General features: G+C 40.5%; 1 protein-coding gene across 1 annotated transcript in view; it reads right to left on the reverse strand.

Moving 5' to 3' along the window:
- Nucleotides 1-464: 464 nt before the first annotated feature.
- The window catches only part of LOC311508575 (thyrotropin-releasing hormone-degrading ectoenzyme-like), a gene marked incomplete at its 5' end in the record, with an annotated part of 167,396 nt that continues 139,972 nt past the window's right edge, over nucleotides 465-27,888 (reverse strand). Inside the window, 7 exons of the mRNA XM_084573398.1 lie at nucleotides 465-785; nucleotides 8,209-8,290; nucleotides 8,382-8,522; nucleotides 16,395-16,562; nucleotides 26,699-26,806; nucleotides 27,082-27,185; nucleotides 27,279-27,426. Coding sequence (XP_084429524.1) covers nucleotides 633-785; nucleotides 8,209-8,290; nucleotides 8,382-8,522; nucleotides 16,395-16,562; nucleotides 26,699-26,806; nucleotides 27,082-27,185; nucleotides 27,279-27,426 — 904 coding nt within the window. The 3' untranslated portion in view covers nucleotides 465-632. The remainder of the gene's footprint in view (nucleotides 786-8,208; nucleotides 8,291-8,381; nucleotides 8,523-16,394; nucleotides 16,563-26,698; nucleotides 26,807-27,081; nucleotides 27,186-27,278; nucleotides 27,427-27,888) is intronic.

Consider the following 27,888-nt stretch of genomic DNA (forward strand, 5'->3'; position numbering starts at 1 on the left):
AAAGTTCTTAAAAACTACCAAAAACTGACTGAAATCCAGAGCAAAACATCTGTGCCCTTTAAAACCACCACTTATGGCTGTCAAGTTGATAAATTAGGTGATTAGCTTTGGAAACAGGGCACCATGAGGTGAATTAATATGCAGAATAATGGCAACAAAACGCTTTGCAGGTATTTTACATCTTCAGATTATCTTATGTTTGGATTTTGTTGTGTAACGCCTAAAATATTTAATGTTTGGAATTGTTCAAATCATGAGTTTTAGTTTAAATTCAGACGTCCTCATTGTCGCTACCTATTTATATATTGTCCATCTAACATATGATTCTTCTCTCTGTAGAAGTAGTTTGATGCTAGCTACATGCTAGCTTGCATCTAAGTGTGTCTTTCACAGCACAGAAACCAGTTTAACCACATCAGCCACGTGTTGAGTGAGCAACAAATAATCAGTCCGGTCTAAAAATTTAACTTCTTTAAAAACTAAACCAGCTGAACATCCAGTCATGCTAGTCAGCCTCCTCATTCTGTTATATATATTTTTCCCCATTCTTCTCTGACTGCATCTGTGAGCTAGCAGTGCATTAGCTTAGCAGTCAGTTTGCAGTCGTTTCCCTCTAGCTGGTGGGCGTGGCGTTAGCCGAGGGCGGGGTTTGGAGGTTTGCGTAGCCACTGGTAGAACTGCCGCCGGTGGAGGCGATGCCAGTGCACGTTGCCCTCGACGATCTCGAGTGCTCGTGGCAACGCAGGCCCCGCCCCAACGCCGCTGGACTGGATGAACTCCTTCAACTGAGGAAAGACAGAACAGGAAAACAGGGATGGGAAGAAATGAGGAGGAAGGAAAGGAAAAGGAGACGACAGAGAAGTAAGAAGAAGATCAGAACTGAAAAACGGTCAACAACGTCATGACATGGGAATACTGAATGTGGTTAGCAAAATGGCCGCTCCAGGCAGCTAATTTCTGGGTTTACTTTAGGTCTGAATCAAAAAGTTAAAAGTTTCATGGCGTTGTTGAACAATTCTCCTGAAACTTTAGAAGTGTAGTGTTAGCGTAACCCACGGAGACACAACAGAAACACCCAGAACAAGAATATGATGTGCAGAATTTAAGAAAAGTTCCCGGTAACTGCTGATCTGTCATTAGTGGCTAAAAGTAGAATGATTTGTGAACAAGGGGCTTTTTTTGTGTTTTGATATCTGCCTCCAGGCTCTTTACCAGACTATCAACACTACCTAGATTATGTTATTGGGCTTGTTTCAATCAATACAAAGAACTAATTCTAATCTTAACCCTCTGATAATGTGTATGACCACTGTTACTCATCTGTCCATCACCACATTAAGCCATGCCCTCTTTGTTTTTCACTGCAAGAAAAAGAAATTCTGTTGCACAGAGCCTGATCTGGCGTCCAGACTAGGGAACGTCGGCTTTTCAGTTCATCCCAAAGGTTCTTGGTAGGGGTTTAGTTTATGGCTCTCCCCAAACTGTTACCACAAAAGTAGATGCTAACGCTGTTTAAGAATACATAGATAGAAAATTCGGTAACTGCAGTACAGTACATCCAAATAAACCTAGACGCTAACTGCATTTACACTTGACTAGAAAAAACAAAAAAGCAAAAATGTGATTTGTGACGTTATGTGCCACGAGTTTGCATTTTCATTTGGTGTTTTGGTTCAAATAGAAAGGGAACATAACAGATTTATTAGGAAATCAAGACTTTACTTTTCTAATTACAGCTAAAGAGACACATCCCAAGCTAATCTTTTAAAAAGTTAAACCGACTTCTAAAAGGACAGTTTGATGGAGATCGCACGTGACCTGCAGACAAGATGGCTGCGTAGCGCGGTTGCTCTTGCCCTCCCCCTCCGAACTTTTACATATTATCCATCTGTCTCGCATCGTTAACTGAACATCTCCTTGCCCGGAGTCTCCGCAACTTCCGTGTATACGATGGCTGAAGGTTTGAGAAGCAAAATCGCGTTTGACCCTCTGAAAGACGATGAAAAGCTTGAGACATTTAAGCTAGCTGTATCGTCCATGCTAACTTCCGCAATGAAAGAGCAGCAAGTCTTTATCGAGAAACAATTTGCGAAATTTGAAGAACAGCTGGTCAACATAAAAACAGAGGTAACGAAGAACTCAAACGAAATTAAGAAGCTGAAAGCAGACCACAATGGGCTCTCCACACAGCTGGCTAAAGCCGAGCAGTCTCTCCAAACTACCTGCTGCAAACTTGAAGCAGACTTGGCGGAGTTAGAGGACAGGTCCCGCAGGGATAATGTTCGCATTATCAACCTGCCAGAAAAAGTTGAAAACGGCGACGCAGCGGGATTTGTTTCATCCTCGCTCACCAAATGGTTCCCCGCTCTCACCGGTATGAAGATGGAGGTGATGCGGGCTCATCGTATAGGACCAGAGCGCAACACCGGATCCCGCACCCTGATCTGCAAGATGCTGCGTTACACCGACCGGGACCGCATCCTGAAGGCAGCCAGAGGCTCTCGGACTGATGTCAACGGCAAAGAGATCCGCTTTGCAGCGGACTACAGTAACTACACCATCAAACGGCGCCGCTCATTTTCTCAAGCGATGGAGACAGCGAGGAAACTCGGTTTTATTCCGTTCCTGATTTACCCGGCCAAACTAAAGCTGTCCCGCGGATCAGAAGTGCACCTCTTTGAGACCCAGGCAGAGGCTGAAGACTTCCTCGGCGCTCAGACCCGGCCGGCGGACTGACGAATGATTCTGATGTACTGGTATACACGGAAGTATTATCCCATGCAACCATAATAACACACCTCAGAGCATACTTGAAGATACTGTGACTCTATTTTCCTGCTAAAATGAGGGATGCTGTTTTTTGTTGGTTTATTATAATGCTCACTTTAGTGATTCAAGTTCCAACAGGTGATATGGATGAATAATTACAGTTTTGCAGTAGAGTTTGATATTTTTTGCTTGGTTAATATTCTCAATAACTCTTAACTTTGATGGATAATTTTCAATTTACATTATGACCGATTGGTTATACAGAATATTGTGTGGGGGATGGAGGGGCGGGCTTTCGTGATGTATGATAGCCAGCTTTCTCAGTTCAGGTGCCCATATAGTGGGTGTTCTGTCTGTGGCCACTGCCACCTTGTTATATGTTTCAATGTTAGATGCGAGTTCGAATTTTTCCTTTTTCCTTTTTTCTTTTTGGCGACATGGGGTTGAATATTTGGATCTCCATATCTCTGACTATAACTCATATACAGGAACACAAAACTCTGCCCAGCCTTATCTGTTATAATGTCTATGTTACACATTGCTAGCTGGAATATAAATGGTTTAAATGCCCCTATTAAGCGCTCAATGTGTCTTGATTGGCTTAAAAGACACAAGATTGACGTGGCTTTCATTCAGGAGTCACATTTTAAACACTCTGACAAACAACGCTTGTCGAACCGTTATTACTATACTTCAGCTGCGGCTACTTTCAACTCCAAGAGCCGTGGAGCCCTGGTGGTATTGAGGCGTAGCCTATCCTTAACAATAGTTGGAAGCTATGAAAGCGATGATGGTCGTATTGCTTACATTAAAACAAACATATATGGTCAGAGAATAGCATTTCTGTGTATATATGCCACAAATCATTTTAGCCCAGAGTTTTTTGGCACAATCAGCAAGGCTTTATATGACCTACAGGACTTTTCAGTTATTATTGGCGCTGACATGAACGCTGTCCTTGATCCCTTTCTTGATAGATCTAGTGCACCATCTCAACATATCCCTCCTTCAACAACTGCCCTCCAAGGTTTAGTTGACGATTTTAGTCTCACAGATCTATACAGAGCTGTTAACCCCTCTTCAAGACAATATAGTTTCTATTCATACAGACACAAGACCTATTCAAGGATAGATCATTTACTGGCTTCTGCAACCTTATACACCGAAATTCATTCAGCTGTGATTCATCCTAACTCTTTATCTGACCATTGTGTTATCACATCGCAGCTCACACTTGCCAGGACTCCATCTAAGGCCACGAGATGGCGCTTCAATACCACATTACTTAAAAACAATGATTACTGTGTCCATTTTAGAAATAATTTTAAAACATTTATCTCAGAGAATGCTAACTCAGTAGAGGACCCTCGAGTACTGTGGGGCGCAATTAAAGGGTTTGTGAGAAATACAACTATTTCCTTTGCATCATATCTCAATCGAACTAGACTGGACAAAATTAATTCACTTGAAAACGAATTACAAAGGCTTGAACAGGCTCAGCAGGGGGTTGGCGCCACAGATGACAATAAAAAGAAAATTGACACAGTCAGAGTTAAGTTGAACAACATTTTGAGATTACGGGCTGAATTTCAAATTCATAGGACTAGAAGGAACTATTATTTTAACGGCTCGAGACCAAGTCACCTGCTCTCTCTTAGTCTGCAAAAATGTGAAAAGTTTTCCAACATTGCAGCTATCAGCTCAAACCAAAATCTGTTGACTGCTCCCAAGGAAATTAACACTGCATTCCAAAATTTTTATGCAGAGCTATACAAATCTGAAATTTCATTGGACAAAACTAATTGTGAATCCTTTTTACAAGATTTAGAGCTTCCCACACTTGAGCAAGTAGATGCTCTGCGTTTGGGAGAGCCAATCACTCTGACTGAGTTGAGAGGTGCTATAGCTGGTATGAAAACAGGCAAGTCTCCGGGATGGGATGGGATACCCCCAGAGTTTTATCTCACCTTTTGGGAAGAACTGGGACAATATTTTTTAGCCATGATTCATAAAGCTATTGAAGTTGGTTCCTTTTTCAATGACATGAATGCCGCCTTGATTGCTGTACTACCCAAACCCAATAAGGACGCCACGAAATGTGGGAACTACAGACCATTATCTATCCTTAATGCAGAAATAAAAATCTTTGCCCGTATACTAGCCTCTCGAATAGAACCCCACATAGCCACACTAATTAATAGTGACCAGACAGGTTTTGTGAAATCAAGACTTGCTTCTGACAATGTACGGCGTCTGCTTCATGTAATTCATGCTGCCAGGGATATTCCCTCTCCATGTGCAATATTGAGCCTTGATGCAGAAAAAGCCTTTGATAGGCTAGAATGGGAATACTTGTGGATGGTTCTGCAGCGCTTTAAATTGGGTTCAACTTTTATTAAGTTAACTAAACTACTATACAATAACCCATCTGCAATGATTAACACAAATGGCATTATATCAAACAAGTTTAATTTGTCACGCTCGTGCCGACAAGGATGTCCGTTAAGCCCTTTTCTTTTTATTTTGTCATTAGAGCCCCTTGCACAGAAAATTCGTCAACACCCAAATATTTCCCCCATCACTTTTAACAACACCACACACCTCATATCGCTATATGCTGATGACATATTATTATATTTCGACAGAGCAACCTTATCATTACCGCATATTCTGGATACTTTTCACGAATTTGGTTCTCTATCCGGTTATAAAATCAATTGGACTAAATCTGCGCTTCTCCCTTTAAACTCTAAATTGAACCTGAGCTCATTACCTCAGCATATCCCAGTGGTCAAACAATTTAAATACTTGGGGGTGGACATTTTTCCTTCTTTAACTACTATTGCCAACAAGAATTTTCAGGGCATCTATAATAAAATTGAGGCGGATCTAAATAGATGGTCTCACTTGCCAAAATCAGTACAAGCTCGCGTGTCAATAATTAAAATGGATATTTTACCACGCATAAATTTCTTTTCTTCGATGTTGCCCTTACCACCCCCAATTGACTACTGGAAAAAAGTACATTCTCTGGTTTCTAAGTTTATTTGGGGAGGGAATCGCCCGCGTGTGAAGTTAACTACACTTCAACGAGACAAAACAGAGGGTGGTCTTTCCGTGCCCAACTTCAAATATTATTTTTGGTCATTTGTATTGAGACCACTCACAGATTGGCTTAACCCCAATTCTGATCCGTGTTGGAAACCTATAGAAAAGAACCTAGCATCCCCACACAGGCTAGAGGATCTGATTTACTCCACTGTCCCTTTGAAACGAGCTAAGCTGCGACTTGGTCCCATAATGAGTTTCCTCTTATCAACATGGGTTATTGCTGAGAAGGATTCTAAGAATACACGCAAATGGCATACGCATAGTCCACTCTTTCATAATTATTCCCTACTCACTGGGGGGTTCCCATTCTCATCTCCAGACTGGAGCTCTAGGGGTATCCATGTTTTAGCTGATGTTTATAATGAGAATGGGCTTCGTGATTTTAATGATTTGAGACTGTCTTACCAATTACCTGGATCATCTTTATTTCTGTACTTTCAACTACGATCATCTATGAAAGCGTATGGAGTGCCATGGAATTCTCCTCTTACTGCTCACCCTTTGCACTCCATACTGGTCAACAGAGGACGTAAAAGAGGTTTGGTTTCCCGAATTTATTCACTTATCCGGGACGCTTCTTATAAAACCCTCCCTATTGTACATGTGTGGTCTAACGAAATGAAGCACTACATCGGAGGTGACTCATTGAACTGGGAAAAGATTTGGTCCTCAATTGTCTTTGCTTCTAAAAATCCAAACCATCAACAGATCCATTTCAATTATATCCACAGGACTTACCTCACTCCGAGGAGAAACTTTCTCATGAAACGTTTATCATCCCCAAATTGCACCCTGTGCTCAGATGGACTTACAGGCTCATATTTACATATGTACTGGGAATGTAAGGATGTGAAGCTTTTTTGGGGTGAGGTCTGTTCTACTTTATCTAATGTACTTGAAGTCACTGTACCATGCTCTCCCATTGTGTTACTCCTGAATGATACCACCTCATTAAAATTGGCATGCTGGAAAAGACGTATCCTCCTAACGGGCATCACTGCTGCCAAAAAGATGCTGGCTTTGCGCTGGAAACCTCCACATACAGTTACCAAGCCCCATTGGATTAACACATACATTGACATAATAAATATGGAGCTTTCAGTGGCAAGAATGCACGGTGCTGGAGCTGATACTATTCTAGCATGGCAAACAATGGCAGATAGGATCAAGGAATTGCTGTAATTTCTGTCTATTTGCATCTCTTGTTGAAACATGGTCTGTCTTATCCTGTAAGAGTTTTATATAGATCCAAATTTGGGGGGGTGGGGGGTCGTCGCCTGGTCCTTTTTTTCTTTTTTTTTTTTTTTTTTTTTTTTTTTATCCATTATTTTCCTTTTCTTAATTTCTATTAGATTGCAATGTACCTTTTACTTGTACTTGTTTTCCTCGAAAAGCAATAAAAAAAAGTTGTTCACAAAAAAAAAAAGGACAGTTTGATGGAAAGTTTCCAGCGTCTGAGGTGAGAAGGAGAGAAACTTCGTTGAAGGAGGAGAATTAATTAGATTTTTAAAAACTGAAGAGGAAACTTGACGTTATTCAGAGTTTGACAGATTCAGTGAAGCGGTGGAGAAAATCCATCCCAGCTCATATCGTTAACTCCTCCATCTATCCCCTCGTCTCTTCCTGCCATCATCTCCGTCTATAATTTCAGTTTCTACTTTTTTCCTCTTTTCACTTTCTCTCCACCCATGTGTGAGTCACCCACCACACACTTTTTTTCCCCCTCAGTTTCTAAATAAAATAAAAGGCCACACTCGTTTCACTCGTGGCGTTCAGGTGTCACATTTTTAATTTGTGATGTTTTTTTGTTCGGAGGCTTCAGCTCCACGTCGAAGGCAGTTATTTGTTACCATACCAACAAAAGTGGCGCACAAAAAGTATTTGTCACAAAAAAAAATAAAAAAAAATAAACCCATAAAAGGATTGATTTTCATTCAGAGACGCCAACAGCGCTTTTGCTTTCATTTCTGATTTCTAATTTCTCCTTTTAGTGGAGGATCTTTTCATTCGACCAAACAATAGAGGAACCAGCTGTGGAGTGATTAAACAGAGGTGTAATTAACAGGATTAATCAGACTCTAGTTGTTGTTTTATTCTTTGGGAATAATCAACAATAAACGGAATATTGATTTAGTGGCGAGCCTCCAGAGAAAACACGCTATGAATAAAGTGAAGGTCTTGCTGCCAGTGAATAGACGCGTTTATACTGGACTCACTGCTGATGAAGGCCACACTTGAATTTCCTTCCATTCTCCTCAGTAAATCTCACATTTCTACCTAAAGAGGAGAGTTAAATAACAGCAGCAGAGTGTGTTTTTGTGTGTTTACCTCATTGAGTTCTTTTTCAGTGTTCAGGAACTCCGTGACTCCACTGATGAGCTTGGAATTCATGAACAACGCCTCGCCGTATCTGAAAGGACATAAAAAGACACTCGGTATTTAAAGATCAACGCGTACACGACCCGGAGGACGGACTCGGGGTTGGCTCCGTCGCTTCTCACCGCGAGTTCAGGATGTCCCACTTTTCTCTGAAGTACTTCCAGGCCAGGTTTCGACCCTGAGGGTTTCTGCCCACGTGGATGATGACGTCGATCACGTCCTGCTCCGGGACCAGGTCAGAGGTCAGGGACAGGTTCAGTAACCTGGGAGACGCAAAGACGAGGATGAGGAGGTTGAAAGAACCACGATGGGTCCAATGTGTGCTAACATATTAGCATGCTAAAGATTTTACTTAAGAAGAACTTATATTTGAAAATGTTTACTTTGGCTAGCATAGCAACAAATGTTACGCTACGACTCATATTCAGCTACGTTAAATGTTAAAGTCAATATAGATATTTTACTTTGTTAACTAATGCTGTTATGAAAATAGTAATTAGACTATAAGACACATTTTTTTAAAAAAGAAGAAAAAACATGAGCATCAACATAAAAGTTTTTGTAACCTTCAGAATTCTCTACATTTCTGCATAAAAATTACTCAAAATGTCAAAGATCTTAAATAAATCCTGAAAGTAGACAAAGAGAAAACAATCAACATGCTAAATATGACTACTTCACGTAGCTGTTATGCTAATATACGATCATGTTATATGATAAGCATAAGAATGGAACAAACATGAGCATTAATAAATATCAGTGCATTAGACTGAGCTTTTGACTGAGAAATCGTTTTTATTTAAATAAGTTTTTAACTTGATTAAAACAAGAAAATACAAATGAGACATAAAACAAGAGATGAGTCAAGAGTCCTGTTGAAACATCCTGTGAAACATTTACATGATTTAAAGTAATCTGATTACTTCAAGCTGCCAGGGATTTAAATAATTCAGATTCAGATAAATCACAAGAACTGATCATTCAGACACGTCAACACAATAAAAACAAGTAATTACAAGATTTATGACTGAGCAGAACTAGTTCACCATTTCATCTTTCTTTACTTTCTGTGTCCACTGTTTTTCAGTTTGTGTGTGTGTGTGTGTGTGTTAGCTGTTTGTTTGCAGCCACCGTCTTTTCATTAAACCCCAAAATCAATTTTCTCTATCTTTTCCCACAATCCCTCTGTGCTGAAACCATTTCCTGTGTGACCAATCAGTGTGTTTCTGTGCCGTGGTTTTTGATTTGTGTGTGTGTGTGTGTGTGTGTGTGTGATAGCTGCTATCTGAACATGCAGTACTACCTCTCTGATTGCAGAACAGTTTACTGCGGCTGGAAAATCAATAGCAGACACACAAACACACCCCAATCCATCTAACTGTACAGTTTTGAGCGTGTGTGATATCCATCCTCTGTATTTTTCTCCACCACAGATAGCCACAGTTTACCCCTGATAAAATACTGCCTTCACACTCTGTAACACACACCTGGTTGCACACACATACACACTGCTGGCCGGACTTCATGAAACAACACTGCATTCCAGCATCGGAACCTCATCCCTCCATCAAACATGGGGGTGCTAATGTCCTGGTTTGGGCCTGTTCTGCTGCATCTGGACCAGGACGTCCTGTCCTCATTGATGGACCAATGAATTCTGAATTCTACCAGTGAACTCTAAAAGAAAATGTCAGGACATCTGTCCATGAGCTGAATGTGAAGAGAAACTGGGTCATGCAGCAAGACAACGAGCCCAAGAACACAAGTGGTTCTACAAAAGAACGGTTAAAGAAGAACAAGATGAATGTTTAGGAACGGCCAAGTCAAAGTCCTGACCTTAATCCAATAGAAATGTTGTGGAAGGACCTGAAGCAAGCAGTTGATGTGAGGAAACCCACCAACATCTCAGAACAGAAGCAATGAAGCTGAAAGTCTTCCAAGCTGCTGTAGACGACTGGTCAGCAGTTACTGAAAATGTTTAGATTTAAATATTTCCGTTTTAAAAGGAAGCTTCTTAAAAATGTTTGGTTTTAGAAATTTTGCTTGATTTTTAGAGTCTGTGAGGGTTCCTGGAGCTACATGCTAACGGTAGCAGGGCCATATATAGAGATATAACAGAAACAAAGGCTCAAAATTCAGACTTGTGTCACTTTACATAAAAAATTAAAACTTTAAAGACTGAACAACAAATCTGTGTTTTCCTAACTGAGTCTTGAATGTGTCCCTGAACGCAGCTTAAGTTGCAGAAACGCACATACTGCATCTATAAATAAATAACCTACAAAAAAAACTTTGGCGTCTTAATGGAAGGAAGGAAATCCAGGCGGAAATTAAACGAGTTTGCAGAGACGAAAAATGCAAATGAATGTTTAGAGTGGGAGTGTTTAGCCCTTAGATGACTGTACAGCAGTTACCGGAAATGTTTAGCTGCTGTTATTGCTGCACAAAGAGGTCACAGCAGATACTGGAGTTAAGGAATCCCAGGTATTCAACCAAAGTTTTGTTTCTATTATTTGATAAAGCTGCAGAGACGTGAACCGACCCACGTCTAAAATCATCAACAAAAAAAACAACAAAATGTTAAAAAGTAAACTAAAGCCTAATAATCAATCGTCTCTCTCTAGTTGTTAAAGCTGCACAGATCAATATTTCATGTTAACAATGGAGCAAAACACAATCTGTAGTTATTGACGTGTGTTTTTAATGACTCTCCACTCCTGCTTTGGTTTCACGGCTCACAACTTATCGGTGAGTCTCATTAATCTTGTTTCCAGCAGAAGCAGCGAATATTTTCTGTTTTTACACAAACTCTGATTAACCCTCATACCTGATATGGACAAAAGTGTCCTTTTCTGATTTTATTTTTTTGATTACTCAGTGTTGGTTATGCTTGCTGCTATGATATTTGGTCAAGGTGTGTATTTTTGAACAAATTTTGATATTCCAAAAACAAATCCCATAATACTCTATTTTTACAGTGTAATCTAAATAGTTACGTTGTTACCACTAAGGGACAAAAGTGTCCTCTTTTAAAATGCCATAAAAATGGCATATGTTAATATTTTTTTCTGCTTTTTTTTACATAAATCTTTTCATCTACTTCAGTCCTAATCATAAATACCAAATGTTTGATTATTTTCAATATTTTAACCCTTTATATGCCAGTGTTTGTGATGGCATCCAAAATTTATTGTAAAAAAACACACAAAAAATGAAATATTTTCAATAATCTGAATGCAAAACTGATTTTTCTTGGGGGGATTATTAGAGCCTTGGATATGACAATGAACAGTAGCAAGATTGATTTTGATGGATTTTTAGTTTTTTTGTAGTGTCAGATTTACAAAAATAGTTACGTTGTTACCACTAAGGGACAAAAGTGTCCTCTTGTAAAATGCCATAAAAATGGCATATGTTAATATTTTTTTCTGCTTTTTTTTACATAAATCTTTTCATCTACTTCAGTCCTAATCATAAATACCAAATGTTTGATTATTTTCAATATTTTAACCCTTTATATGCCAGTGTTTGTGATGGCATCACAATGCATTACATACAATGCATTTCAGTTAGGAGTGCAGTGTCCAACAACTTCGATCGCTCTAGAAGTAAAACATAAATACATAAATATTTAAAAATGTGGAACAGAAAAGTACATGAATGGCATCAGGAATGTTGTGTGTGTTTGTGCGTGTGTGTACATGTGTATGAGTTCAGTTCACCCTCATACACAGGAACTGCAGCAAAAGGATGTGTGAACTTTGCAAATGTGTTTTCCACAGTTGCTGTGATTTGCAGCTCCCAAGTTTCTTATGATATAAAAGTGATGTTATTGGTCATGAGGAGAAAGGGATCCTTGCATTGATTGTGTGTGTGTGTGTGTGTGTGTGTGTGCGCATGTGTATGTTCAAGATTCAAAGAGTTTATTTTCATGTGGTCAGTGTAGAAACATGTTTCCCTGTACAATGAAATTCTTCTTTTGCCGTCCACCCAAATGCCTACGAATATAAAAAAATCTTACAATTAGAATATAAAAAGATACATATAATACAAAAATATAAGATAACTAGTGCAAATATTGTATCAAGTGAAGGTAGGAGGGAGCAGGAGATCACCAGGCGGATCGGAGCAGTATCTGCAGTGATGTGGATACTTAACCGGTCGGTCGTGGTGAAGAGAGAGCTAAGCCGAAAGGCGAAGCTCTCAATTTACCGGTCGATCTACGTTCCAACCCTCACCTATGGTCATGAACTTTGGGTAATGACCGAAAGAACAAGATCGCAAATACAAGCGGCCGAAATGAGTTTCCTTCGTAGGGTGGCCGGGCTCAGCCATAGAGATTGGGTAAGGAGCTCGGACATACGGGAGGAGCTCAGAGTAGAGCCGATGCTCCTCCACATCGAGAGGAGTCAGTTGAGGTGGCTAGGGCATCTGGTAAGGATGCCTCCTGGATGCCTCCTGGGAGAGGTGTTTCGGGCATGTCCCACCGGAAGGAGGCCTCGGGTCGGACACAGGACACGATGCTCCTCCCCGCCTCTCGACGTGGAGGAGCATCGGTTCCTCTCGACGTGGAGGAGCATCGGTTCCTCTCGACATGGAGGAGCATCGGTTCCTCTCGACGTGGAGGAACCAATGCTCCTCCACATCGAGAGGAGTCAGTTGAGGTGGCTAGGGCATCTGGTAAGGATGCCTCCTGGACGCCTCCCGGGAGAGGTGTTTCGGGCATGTCCCACCGGAAGGAGACCTCGGGTCGGACACAGGACACGATGGAGGGATTACATCTCTCGTCTGGCCTGGGAACGCCTGGGGGTTCCTCCGGAGGAGCTGGCTGAAGAGGCTGGGGAGAGGGCTGTCTGGGATTCCCTGCTGAAACTGTTGCCCCCGTGACCCGGACCCGGATAAGCGCGAGAAGATGAAGACGAAGTGCAAATATCGATATGCAAATGAAATGAAAACAATGTACTGAAAAAATGTAAACAAAAGCTGGAAAGTGAACATGGCATGATTTTAGTCTGTGATTGTAGACTCCTGTCAGCTCTTGAGGACTCTGATGGCAGTGGGGAAGAAGAAAAGTCTCGAGGTCTTATATTTCACACTCCTGTACCTCCTTCCTGAAGGTAGGGGTGTGAACAGTCTGTCTTGGGGGCAGGTGGGGTCCTTAGTTATGGAGGCAGCTCTCCTGCGGACTCTATGCTTGTAGATATTCTGCAGAGAGGGCAGTAGAGTCCTGGTGATCCTCTCTGCAGACGTTTGGGGTCCCGGCCATAGTGCTGCCGTACCACACGGTGATGCAGTATGTGTCTAATTGAGGCGTTTGATCTATAACATGTATCCTTTTACTTCAAAGACACACAGGTGCAGGTGCAAAGTACAAAACAGTAGGTTCATTGGATTTCAATGGGAGTTGTTTGTACACAGCACAAAAAAACAATACTAATACTACTAATAATAATCCATCAAAATCAATCTTGCTTCCATTTATTGACATATCCAAGGCTCTAATAATACCCCCAAGAAAAATCCACTTTGCATTCAGATTATTGAAAATAATAATTTTTGTGTGTTTTTTTACAATAAATTTTGGATGCCATCACAAACACTGGCATATAAAGGGTTAAAATATTGAAAATAATCAAACATTTGGTGTTTATGATTAGGACTGAAGTAGATGAAAAGATTTATGTAAAAAAAAGCAGAAAAAAATATTAACATATGCCATTTTTATGGCATTTTAAAAGAGGACACTTTTGTCCCTTAGTGGTAACAACGTAATTATTTTTGTAAATCTGACACTACAAAAAAACTAAAAATCCATCAAAATCAATCTTGCTACTGTTCATTGACATATCCAAGGCTCTAATAATCCCCCCAAGAAAAATCAGTTTTGCATTCAGATTATTGAAAATATTTCATTTTTTGTGTGTTTTTTTTACAATAAATTTTGGATGCCATCACAAACACTGGCATATAAAGGGTTAAAATATTGAAAATAATCAAACATTTGGTATTTATGATTAGGACTGAAGTAAATGAAAAGATTTATGTAAAAAAAAAAGCAGAAAAAAATATTAACATATGCCATTTTTATGGCATTTTAAAAGAGGACACTTTTGTCCCTTAGTGGTAACAACGTAACTATTTTTGTAAATCTGACACTACAAAAAAACTAAAAATCCATCAAAATCAGTCTTGCTACTGTTCATTGACATATCCAAGGCTCTAATAATCCCCCCAAGAAAAATCAGTTTTGCATTAAGATTATTGAAAATATTTCATTTTCTGTGTGTTTTTTTACGATGAATTTTGGATGCCATCACAAACACTGGCATATAAAGGGTTAAAATATTGAAAATAATCAAACATTTGGTATTTATGATTAGGACTGAAGTAGATGAAAAGATTTATGTCAAAAAAAGCAGAAAAAAATATTAACATATGCCATTTTTATGGCATTTTAAAAGAGGACACTTTTGTCCCTTAGTGGTAACAACGTAACTATTTTTGTAAATCTGACACTACAAAAAAACTAAAAATCCATCAAAATCAGTCTTGCTACTGTTCATTGACATATCCAAGGCTCTAATAATCCCCCCAAGAAAAATCAGTTTTGCATTCAGATTATTGAAAATATTTCATTTTCTGTGTGTTTTTTTACGATGAATTTTGGATGCCATCACAAACACTGGCATATAAAGGGTTAAAATATTGAAAATAATCAAACATTTGGTATTTATGATTAGGACTGAAGTAGATGAAAAGATTTATGTCAAAAAAAGCAGAAAAAAATATTAACATATGCCATTTTTATGGCATTTTAAAAGAGGACACTTTTGTCCCTTAGTGGTAACAACGTAACTATTTTAAAATCAGGTATGAGGGTTAAGTCGCTGTCCAGCACCAAACAGACACGTTTCTGCACAAATGCAGAATAAATTTTAATCCAAGTTTGGTGAGGACTTTCTGTAGAGAATGTGAGTGAATGCTTCCTGTCAAACATCAGAAGAATCTGGAGGTTGTTACTGAAATTAAAAAAACTTTTTGTTGAAGGTTATTGTTTCCTCGTCCCTGTACTTTTTGGTATTTCACTTTTGGTTTTGAACTCTCAAAAAAATGTGAATCAACAGAACGAGGACGTTGAAGGCTGAGCAGGTGAGAATTTTCTGTCCTTGTCCGACCGCTGAGACACGTCAACAAGGAAATGAACTTCGGCCCAATCACAGCCGTTATCGTCTGCGTATAGTTGTATTTCTGGGGAGTCAGACGACCATAAACAGCTTAAGATCAATTAATGTGATGGAAGTATTTGATACGTAGTAGAAATGGTAATTTTTGGTGTTTTTCTATTGTGGACGATGTACCTCCACCTCCTCCCATTGGTCAAACTGAATAATATCCCAGGGATATGAGCCAGCCACGTTATCTAGGACCCGCCCACACTTCCTCTAGACTCATTAGTGATTGATTAACACAGCGCTCTGCTCTGCCTCCACCAGTTAGAAAGGAAATGTTGGATTATATGCTGCATTTATTTGTTTTAAAAAAAAATTCTACTCTCATATTCCTACGGGGCTGCTTCATAGAGCGGTTGTCAGTGGCAACTGTCAATCATCATGATGTCTCATCCCATTTTTATAACCTAAAATAACTAAAAAAAATAAATAAAAAATGAACATATATCAGCATTATATTAACTACCTAAAATGTTTGACGTCCCATCCACTAACACGGAGAGGGGGCGGGGCCTAAATAATGACCTATTCTATAGCCAACCACCAGGGGGAGCTCCACATGCATGGCATCCACTTTTTGTACAGTCTATGATTCTTAACAAACATCTTCGAGTCTATTCTTCGTCTAAAATCTTGTATCTTAAGGAAGATGTTTTGTTAGGATGAAGAGTTTGACCCTGAGCTGCCCCCTCGTCCTTGGATGCTTCAGCCATGAAGCCTTGTGAAAATACTCTGTGCACCTCAGATGCTCCTTAAATGCAACTTTCACAGAGTAACTTCTAAGTCAGTGTTCAAAATCAATCCCATTGATTTTGAAAGACAAGCTCTCTAATCCCTCGTTTGATGTTTTTGTGCCTTTACAAGATTTTTCGAACGTTTCCCAAAGAGCAGAAACAAAACTTGTACCTGTTGAGGAGGAAGGTGTTGTCTGAGCACGTCAGGGCCTCCAGCAGGATCTTCTTCTCCGAAACGGCGTTGGACGAGTGGAACTTCATCCAGATGAACTCCCACACATCCTCGTCCATCAGACTGACCCCGGTGCAGTAAACGATGTCTCGGATGTTGGGAGGAATCCTGTCAGGAGCGAGGACACGATCAAGTCAACTCAATCTGCCAGGATGTCTTCAATGCACCAAAGGTAAGGCGTGTGGTTTATTTTTTTAAACGTTCAAACCAGTTTTAATTTGGTTTCTGTGCAGTAAGAGCAGCAGAAGGAAGGATGCGACTTGCACCGGGAAAAGTAATAAAACTAAAAGCCCTGATAAGACACGTCTGCAGGATTAACCCGGTCTCTCTGTGGGTGCTAAGACAGAAATTATGATTCCATTAGGAGCTCCATTAAACTGCAGAGATAGAGACTTTCCCACCAAGAAAAGAAGAGATAATCATAAGAAATTCAGTGTGAGCACAAACTGGACCTGAACTAAAAGAACTGAGATGAATCTGTGTCTGGATCAGCTGTGAAGGAACCCCGAGACTTCTGTCAAGATTGATTCTTTTCCAGGTGCAGGGATAAGAATTGAATCAGTCAGGCAACCAGACGGCCGCCTCGCAACACCTGCGGCTGATTGATAAGAATTGGATCCGCAGCTCCTTCATGTAAGACCTTTGACACAACATAAATTTCAATTCATCCGTGTGTTGTAGTGTAGAGTCGACTCAAATATTCAGCATGTCCTTCCAAAATAACATAAAAATAAACATCAGGTTTGCTTGACACAAACACACGTCCAGTGTCTGCTAGGTATTATTATTATTTCGTTTAAGTCAGCAAATTCATTGTACTAAGATTTATAAAGCTTGTGCAGCCTAATTTGCTCAAGATTCACTGATAAGCACAGACTGTATGAAAGACGTGGACCACTGTGACGTCACAACTCGTCCACATGTTGGTTTTTAGGAGCCAAACGTGACTGGATTTGGAAGAGCAAGTTGGATCTGGAGTGAGTCATGGCTCTAATTTATCTATTTTATCGCATATTTTACTTTAAATCTAGTCATAATTTAGTAAATGAACACTCTGTCTGATTGAAGAAGGCTTGAAACAAGTGTTGAGACCATGAGGTTCTTAGGAGAATGTTTTCTGAGGTTATAAATGAAGTGAAAATTAGGATCGTTTTCTCGTAGACTTGCTCACAATCAGACCTCGTCTGAGTCGCCCCCTGCTGGGCAGTAGAAAGGAAGCAGATTTAAGTTTAGTTACGATCTAAATACTCTCTCAAATAAATGCTGTTCACTTTGAAAGCAAATTATTTGATTCAAACACATTTAATTTAATAAACAGTGACAGCTACAGATATAATTATATGTTCTAGAATCACAAATTATGGTATTAAGCAATTAAATATGTTGTTTCCAATAACTTTTAATCAGAGTGAGCGAGCGTGTTCTCACAGAACTGGAGTTACTACAGGTAACCACTGTATCTGTTGTTGGCAGCAACGCTATGAGGCTGGAACACACACACTTATCCTGTACACCTCTACACACACTCCCTGTCCCAGCTGGTTAATGACCTGAATCAGCTGTAAAGAAAAAAAAGTTCCTTCACGCTGCAATGTGTGTGTGTGTGTGTGTGTGTGTGTGTGTGTGTGTGTACTTGACCTAAATTGTCAGTAAACCGACACTAAAAGCTTCATCACAATAAGGTGAGCTCAGCTGGCAGCAGCATGAGTGTGTGTGCTCTTGTTTTTATTACATTGTGGGGACTACTTGTGGTCCCATTACTAATGTTGTGGTACCATGTTGTCCTCATGGGGACACTTTAAAAGGTTTTAAATAGATATATATATAAATATGTAACACTTGAGTAAGGCACATTTGGGAACGATATGTTAAAACACAGGCATAGTTTATATTATATTTACTCTTCTCTGTATGGTAATAGCTGGTTTATTTCCTGTAGGACAATAAAAACTAAATATTCCAGTCTGTGTATTCATATCATGTTTTAATTAAGTTTAAAAGGTCATCAAATCATAGAAGATTTCAACTACACCAAATATAATTGTTTAATGAAGCAGATGGAATTTTAATCAAAATGTTTGATTTTACAGAATTATAATAAAATGAGAAGTTTTAACTGTGAAAGAAATTAAGCAGAATTAAAGGTGACATAGAATGATTGAACGGGGTATTTATCCTTGATCTGTGATGTGACATGCAGACAAAAAAATTTTGGTTGGGTCTGTAATGCCTTAGAAGCTTCCTAAAAACCTCTCTCAGAAAGCTATATTAGGGTGGGGGATTTTAAACGCGTGGTTTTGCACCTATTTGGCGCCCCTTCGGGCTTAACTGGCAACCTCATTATGAAATGCAAGCACTTGACGCTGATTGGCTGCATTTGCTGCCACTCAAAAGAATGTAAACTTCGCTATAGAGAGCCGAAGTCCCGCCCCTCTACTTACCGAAGGGAGTTTTAGTCGGTTCTGTACGCGCCAGCATGCGGGACTTGTAGTTCGTTTAATTACGTATTTTCCATAGCGTTTTACTGAACTATCTTGCGACAAACTGTGACATTCTTGACATGTAAAATCATTTTTTATTCTGAAAAACAACATATGTATAATCCAAGGCACAAGTCGATCGGGACCAGAAAATAATTTATCTTTCGCCATAGACTGCCGTTCACAAACGAAGTAGCAGTCTGTGGTTGAATGTAGTTGGAATCCGATTATAAATGAACAGCAGCCACGCATCTCGTGCATTTCTTTCGGTGGGAATGTAATGGAAAGTTTGCACACCGCTTGCACAGCCTGGAAGAGCACACCTCGGAACGCGACTCGCCATTTCGCCTTGAACTCCGCAAGCACTGCTGCAATGTACTTCCCGTTGGAGGCGAGAGGGCGGATGTATGCAAATTATTTTGAAGGGGAGGGAATTGAATGAGAGTGGGGGGGCAGTGAGATGCATTTTACGTAATATGTATCCGTTGTTCAGATTGGGCCATTTTCTGGCTGACATTTCTAAAGGAGGAATTTCTATGAAACGGAGATGTTCAGAATGTCTAGCACTTTTCGTATGTTCGTGAATGCGGGCAGACTACCGTTATTCAACTAAGACAAGGTAAAAACGTTTTTTCATTCTCTGTCACCTTTAAATGATGTGAATTATTATTACAGTTTATAAGATAAAACACACTTAGGTTTAAGGTGAGGCAATATTTAACCATGTTTAGGGTTCAAATGATCAATAGCTAAACAAAGTTGAATATTTATAGTTTAACTTTACCATTTCTTTTGTATAAAATATTTTCTATTTTTTGTTCATTATTTAATGTTTTTATTTTGACTTAACGTCTTGACTTCTTATCTTATCTCAACTTAATTGTGATGTTATCTGAGCTTATCTTATCTTAAGCTACCTTCTGTTATTATAAAGTAACTTCTGAACTAACGTTAACTCATGTTATTCTAACTGAACTGAACTGAAGTTGATATTTGAAGACGGTAAGGATTAATTGATTAAATAAATCAAAGATTACGTACGAGGCGTTTTAATGAGCGTGGTTAGTTTTGATAATGGTCAGGGTTAGGACGAGGTTATGGCTGAGATTAAGTTTTAATGAGTAGGCTCTTAGTAGAGATGGTTGGGGTGAAGGGGGAGGGGTTGGGGGGGGGCTAGGGAACGAATAATGTCAACGGATGGTCCTCACAAAGATAGAAACATAAGGTTTTGTGTGTGTGTGTGTGTTGGAGCTCGGTCTAAGTGGAGCGTCTCTAAAATGATTTCCCAGGTCGATGAATGATGTAATTGTTCCTGCGTCACTGACACGTTAACAAACACACACATTTAAACACACACACATTAAGACGCACACATTTAAACACACAGTAAACACACACATTAACAAACACATATTACAACACAAATTAAAACAGACATTTAAACACACATTAACAAATACACACATTAACACACACATTAACAAACACACGTTAACAAACACACATTTAAACACACACACATTAAGACGCACACATTTAAACACACATTAAACACACACATTAACAAACACATATTACAACACAAATTAAAACACAGACATTTAAACACACATTAACAAATACACACATTAACACACACATTGACAAACACACACATTAACAAATACACACATTAACAAACACACACATTAACAAATACACACATTAACAAATACACACATTAACAAACACATTAACACACACACATTAACAAACACACACTTAACACACATATTAAAACACACATATTAACAAACACACACATTAACAAACACACATTTGAACACACACATATTACAACACACATTAAAACACACACATTAACAAACACACACATTTAAACACACATTAAAACACACACATTAACAAACACACACATTGAAACACACATATTTAAACACATTAACAAACACATCTAAATACACACAATTAAACACACACATCTAAAGACTGAGGCTGATGTAACTCTGGTTCTCTTGTGTATTTATAACGTGTGAACAGACAACACGACGTCCACGTCTCCAGCTGATTATTTATCATGTAAAATATTAACAGCTAACATGCTAACATGCTAACATGCTAACATGCTTCCTGCTGCTGCTGCTGCCACCTCCACTAACGTCACCATTACTATTTCATCAGTATTTCTGTAGACTAACAGTAATAATGGAGGACGTGTCCCTACAGAATAAAAGATGGACGTCCCTGGAAACGTCCAGATGGCTCAGATCCCATTAACCAACACTCTCTGTCTCTATGTGTGTGTTTTAACAGCCTGTGGAGGACGTTTTATGTCCTCAAGCTCTGTGTCTGTCTCCTGAAATATCTCTTCCTCCCTCTCATCCTTCCTCTGCATCGAGCTCCCACTCTGACAGTATATGTGCTTCGCTGCCATCTGCTCCGTGGACATGTCCATATGTCTGCCGCTGTCTGCGTCCAACTCCGCGTCCCGGATGTCGCTCAGCGTCTGACTGATAAAACATTTAAAGCACCCGGCAGAGGAACACCAGCTCGGTCGGGTCGTTAAACAGAGGAACGCTGCGTATGTCACGATCCACAACAAGACCGGCCGCGATACGTGATGAGGAAACTTATTTAAGCAGACATCAGAAGTTTAATGGGCAGTTTTAAAGTAGCCTCCAGCTAATTACAGCTGAGCAATTAAGTCTGGCTGCAACTGGAGATTATGATTCTCCACAAAGAACTGGAGTCGTGAAGCATAAAAATACAATTTGAACGAATTCACAGAAATGAGGTCACCGTTTAACTCTGAATGGATTCATCTCCACTCAACTGGACCGTATGTTATTTATTTCTAAAGCAAAAGCAACCACGCTGCTAAATGTGTTGTCAGGAAAATGTCAGGGTTGGTTTAACCGTCTGAGGAGTTGCAGGGACAAAAATGATGTTGCTGGATCTCAGGGTGCACATCAACCCAAGAAACAACTGGTGCTAAAACAGCATTTACACAATCAATCAATCAATTATTACAAGAAATCAAATATTAATAATCCAGCTTTAAGTCTTCAATAACTTACAGTACCAACTGTAAATGATCTCAGCGTTTAAACAATGGTTGATTGACATATATACACCAATGGACATGGGCCTTCTGAGGGTGTCCTGTTGTTAGTGGGGGGGTCTTTGAGGGGAGGGGCCTCTGTGGATCATCCCACAGATACTTGATCAGTTTGGGATCTAGTGAATTTGGAGGCCAGGTCAACACCTTGTGCTGTTCTTCATGTTATTTTGAGTTGCTCCTAAACCGTTTTTGTGGCTGCATCCTGCTGGGGATGGCTGCTGCCATCAAGGAGTGTCATTGCTATGGGGTGGGGGTGCCTGCCATCAAGGAGTGTCATTGCTATGGGGTGGGGGTGCCTGCCATCAAGGAGTGTCATTGCTATGGGGTGGGGGTGCCTGGTCTGGTCTAGGTGGGTGCTACATGTCTAAGTAACATCCACACCAATGAATGCCAGGTCCAGAAGTTTCCCAGCAGAACACTGAACTGTCACAAGATGGTCAATGTTATTTACCTGTCAGTGGTCATAATGTTATGGCTAATCGGTGTATGATTCCCCACACGTTCAGTGACGACCATTTTGGTTCCTACCACCAAACCCACCGTGCTGATAGGGACGTGGATCGTCGTTGACACACTCCGTCCGTACACCACCAATATTTTTTATCTTGTGCTTCTTTCCATCACAAACATTTGGGGTCAATATACCTGAGGGTTACCTAGACAACCAGAGGGTTACCCAGACAACCAGAGGGTTACCTAGACAACCAGAGGGTTACCTAGACAACCAGAGCCTGGAACGTCCACTAGAGACCAGCTACGACGAATAGATGGAGGACGATCGAACCGTTTCATCACAGGTCACTTAACTGCTGTCACCTTCCCCCTGAAGCTTCATCTGCCCTTAAACACGTCAAACGCTGAAATAATTTGAATAATGAATTCGTGGTTAATTCAATTTTATTTATAAAGCGTCAATAACAATACAAATTGTCTCAAGATGCTTTACAACACCCGGAGCAAGCCTGGAGGCAACGGTGGCAGGAAAAAAACCTTGATCAGAACCTTAATCCCGTATGGAGGAACCCATCCATCATATGGAGGGTTTTTAAGACGTGTCCTTAACTGATATTTAGTCGTGAACAAAGTATTTGACAAAGTGAAAGTCGGACGATCACCAAGGTTAATAAAAGTAGAGACATTTGAGCCATAATCCTTACTGTGGTGCAGGACGGACCCTCCTATGAACTACTGCTGAGACACTCTCAAACTTCAAAAATGTTGCATAACCCTATAATAATTTAACCTATAATAATTTCAATCAGCATTCATTTCAGCCTGGACACACTGAGCACAATGCACAGGCAGTAGAAGAACATGGGGGGGTTAATAGGGGTCTAGCAGTTCATTGTTACCCCCCACCAGGTTAATCCATCCCTGGCTGCAGACTCCCTGAGATACATTTAAAAACTGATTGTTCTTTTTTTTTTTTTTTGAGTCATTTAGACCCTTAATTTACAAAGAAACCCCAGTGGGACATGATTAATATTCCGGGGGGACGTAGGCGCTGAAATATTAGCTGCTCTCTGCAGTAATTATACGGAGCACGCTTTGTTCCGGGTGGGATTTTATTATTTTTTTTTTTTTTGCCAGAGTCACTTTACAGAAGGTAATTTCTACCAGTTCATATGGAGGAGACGCAGCTTTAACGCAGGTCGCAGTTTGACTCTTTAACATCAGACATGTCTCATCTCGTCTTCTTCTGGTGATCCGGATCCGGGTCGCGGGGGCAGCAGCCTCAGTAGGGAAGTCCGGACGGCCTTCTCTCCGGCCACTTCCACCAGCTCCTCCAGAGCTCCAGGCGTTCCCAGACCAGACATGAGATACAATCCCTCCATCGTGTCCTGGGTCGGCCTCAAGGTCTCCTTCCGGTGGGACATGCCCGGAACTCTTAACCCGGGAGGCGGATAGGACATCTGGTAAGGATGCCTCCTCCTGGACACTTCCTCAACCGACTCCTCTGGACGTGGAGGAGCAGCGGTTCTACTCTGAGCTCCTTACCCTATCTCTAAGGCTGAGCCCGGCCACCTTGCGAAGGAAATTCATTTCAGCCGCTTGTATTTGCAATCTCGTTCTTTCGGGCCATTACCCAAAGTTCATGACCACAGCTGAGGGTTGGACCGTAGACCGGCCTTTCGGCTTAGCTCTCTCTTTACCACAACAGACCGGTTAATCTCCTGCTCCATCTTACCCTCACTCCTGAACAAGATCCTAAGATACTTGAACATCAGACACTTATCTCTTTAGTCGGATTTCACAGACATAAACGAATCTGCACACACGTTTAGAAAGGTAAAGTTTACCTGAAGGTGCATATTACTGTTTTTAATTGAAACATGAATCCAGTCAGATGAGCTCTCTCTCTCTCTCTCTCTCTCTCTCTCTCTCTCTCTCTCTCTCTCTCTCTCTCACTCTCTCTCTCTCTCTCTCTCTTGGCAAGACTTCAGTTATCTCAGCATTTTTAATAAAGAGCAGGTTTGTAATTAATACTTGAGGCCTACATAGCATCTCCAGACGGGATTAAAGTCACTGAATGGAGCGTGGCATATTTAAAAAGTCACCCCCGGAGAGATTAATCCTTCATGAATGTGGATTTAGGCGGCACGCTTCCAACTCTGAGAATGAAGCATTTAGACGTCGCTTCGCAAATTAAAAGAGGCCACACCGTTGTTGTAGAGAAGGTGGAACAGTCTGTGTCGCACGGTCGTCAAAAAATGCACTCCGCTCCAAACACATGTCGAACTTGTAGAAGGCGCTCGTGCCGGACGTTAGCGGAGACGTTAGCGGAGACGTTAGCGGAGACGTGTCCGGCTCTCTAGGAATCCATTCACAAATTCTGCTGCACAGTGTCTGAGCCGCCGTTTTAATTAATTTAGTGTTTTTCTAATTCAAGCGTGCCTCTTATCATCAGCTCCCTGCTGTCCCGTACAGAGCACCAGCATCTGTCTCTATTTAATTTGCAGTTTGAAATCTAATTTTGCAGATCTCGTTAAGGACCCAGAGGGAGCGAAGGAGCCGGAGCAACATGAAAGAGTGAAAAATGAAAAAGAGAAATAAAGTTAGAAGATATAAAAAAACAAAAAACTAAAAGAGACAAGGAAGGAAAGAAGAATAAAACGAATGGATCTGGTCTGAGCAGTGTTTTGTCATTTCCTGTTTACTTTTAAAACTAGACACAGGTAAAACAACTGTCTATTTTAATCTGCAGTCTAAAACCAAAAAGAATTCTCTTTCTACTAACATGATTTAAAAAATAAAAGTGCAACAAGTCAAAAACAACAAAACAGGAAGTAGTTTACATGTGGACTATACAGTGCACTAACAGGCATAGATGAAGGTCTATGTACTTGTTTGGTTTTACAAATAAATAATTAAGAGTTTGTTTAGTGTTTAGTTTAGTGCTGAACACAATGATCCATGACCAGAGACCTGAATCAGTGGTCACCATGGAGACTACTTACTGGTCCAGAGAGACCTGGACCAGTGGGCCCCAAGGAGAATACTTCCTCGACCAGAGAGACCTGGACAACTGGTCACCATGGAGACTACTTCCTGGACCAGAGAGACCTGGACCAGTGGTCACCGTGGAGGCTACGTCAAGGAGAATCCAGTTATTAGTTGGTTTTTGACAAAGAAAATTAAGTAAAAACTAGACTTTAGACTACAGCTTTTTATTTTAGTTTTTGGATTAAAGAATCAAAATCGAATAACAGACTCTTTCCTGTTTTTGTTTCTGGTTTAAAAGCAAATCTGCATGGATCCGATCATTGTGTTCAGCACTAAATAAACCTGGTTCTCCTCCAGATTCACAAGAACGCTTAAGAGGGCCAGATACCTGGAGTCAGAAAGTCTAAAATTACATCTGAACATCGTTCCAGAGTCTAACTATAAAATTTATTATTTCATAGTTAAAAACCAAACTTAAAAAATGAAAAAGCACAGGGACCATTGATGCACAGATACGTAAGTGGCCCAGTATATGCTGCAGCATGTAAACATGGTGACACTTGGTTTAGTCAACTTCAGATTTTAAAAACAGTTTATACCTTTAACCTCATTCTTTGAGGCAGTAGAGCTGGACATGACTGGTCACTGACCCACAACAACTCTTTAAGTTTCCTCTACAGTCAGTTTTTTCTTTGCTGCTTGTTCCAACACTCCTTTTTTAACGTATATGATGCTTAAGTCTTGTAAAATATTAAAATCTGTAAGTGCGTTCGGAGGCAAAGCGAAGCAAGAATCTGTCTTTCATACAAATTTAATGAACTGATCGTTTGTTTTCATTCCCACAGATGACTAATAGCTCAAACGTACTGATGTCGGCTATCAACGGATCCACCAGGGGATTCCACTCGGCCTTTGGCTGAATTGTTCAGTTTTCTTGCGTATGTTAAAGTGGAGTACATGTTTTCAGTTTCATCTCATAGATGTATCTATGCATCACTTTGCGTTGCCCCGAGGCAAATTCACGTCGAATGTTTCCTCTTCATTGACTCGTTATTTCGCGTCTAAAATGAACTCTTCCTTTTATTTCTGAACCTGTGACATCATCTCAAGCACCACAGTTTTCTTTTGCATGTGTAGCACCAAAGGTTCAGTTGTGTAAATTGTGTGTACATGTGCTGTATATGTGTGTGTTTTTGTACCTGTTCTTGTTGCTGGAGATCCAGTCAGAGATGTAGGCGACGGCCTGACGGTGGCACTGTTTGTTCCCGAAGCTACAAGCTAACATGATGAGCTCCCTCTGCAGCTCCCTAAACAGAGACACAAAGAAGCCATCAGCCATCTAATTTAGCCTAGCTTAGCATTACTGTTTCACACTTTTGAGCTCCTTCTATTTATTGATGCTGATTGCTGATTGAGGACTGAATGTCTCTACCTAGCAGCTGACACAACACAGCAAGTAAACCTGATGTCAGAAACAATGTTCAAAAAGTTCACTTTTAGCATTTTAAGCTATGCTAGGCTAATCATAGCCCAGCCTGGAACAGCTAGACTCAGAATGTGAGTGTGTTTGTGTGTCCTGTACTCTGTCTGGTAGGACGCTTGCATGACGTTGCCCTCGGACCCGGGGACATTGGTTGGCCAACCCATCTGATGGTACCGCGACGCGACCTGCTTCAGCACATAGTCCTGTTAACGAACATTAATAAGGGTTAATTAACACTTGTTCAGCTGATTGATTGATTGATTGATTGATTGAGAAGCAGCTGATTTATTATTTACGCTGAACAGTCGGTATTCGTCTGAGCGGTCCAGGAGTTTGTCCAGCTGGTAGAGGGACCGGCTGGCGGAGTGCCATGGTAGAAAGGACGTCTCCTCGGGTAGGTAGCTAATCAGCTGCAAGGGAACGCCCTGTGGGATGTACCCGGCCCTGAGAAACACAGAGGATAGTCAAAGAGAAAAGAATCAGGTGATTATATGTGCCGTTAACTAAATCCAGCAAAATCCTGGTTTGCTTTTGAAATAAGATACGTTTTGATGAATCGTGACCAGAGGTGACCACTGTGGGATAGTGTTCAATACAAACATGAAGCTATCTGAAACTAGCAACGTTAGCTCCCGTCTCTTTAAGACTCTTACTGTGGCTACTCTGTCCTGATTGACCAGATTCAGGAAGTGCTCTTGCTCAAGGAGAGGCTACCGGCAATGTGTTGATCTGAGACCATGGATGCTAATGAAACTTAGCGACTTGTTGTGACGAAAAAATGTGGGTTGGTACCGAGACGCACTGATCACAACTTACGATAACTGATGAAAGAGAGTTCCCCAAACATTTAGCTACCTGAAGGAAACACTGTCCACCATTTTGGTTCCAACACCAACTATACTGTAA

This window comes from Chelon labrosus, assembly GCF_963514085.1.
Source record: "Chelon labrosus genome assembly, chromosome: 23".
Taxonomy (NCBI): Eukaryota; Metazoa; Chordata; class Actinopteri; order Mugiliformes; family Mugilidae; genus Chelon; species Chelon labrosus.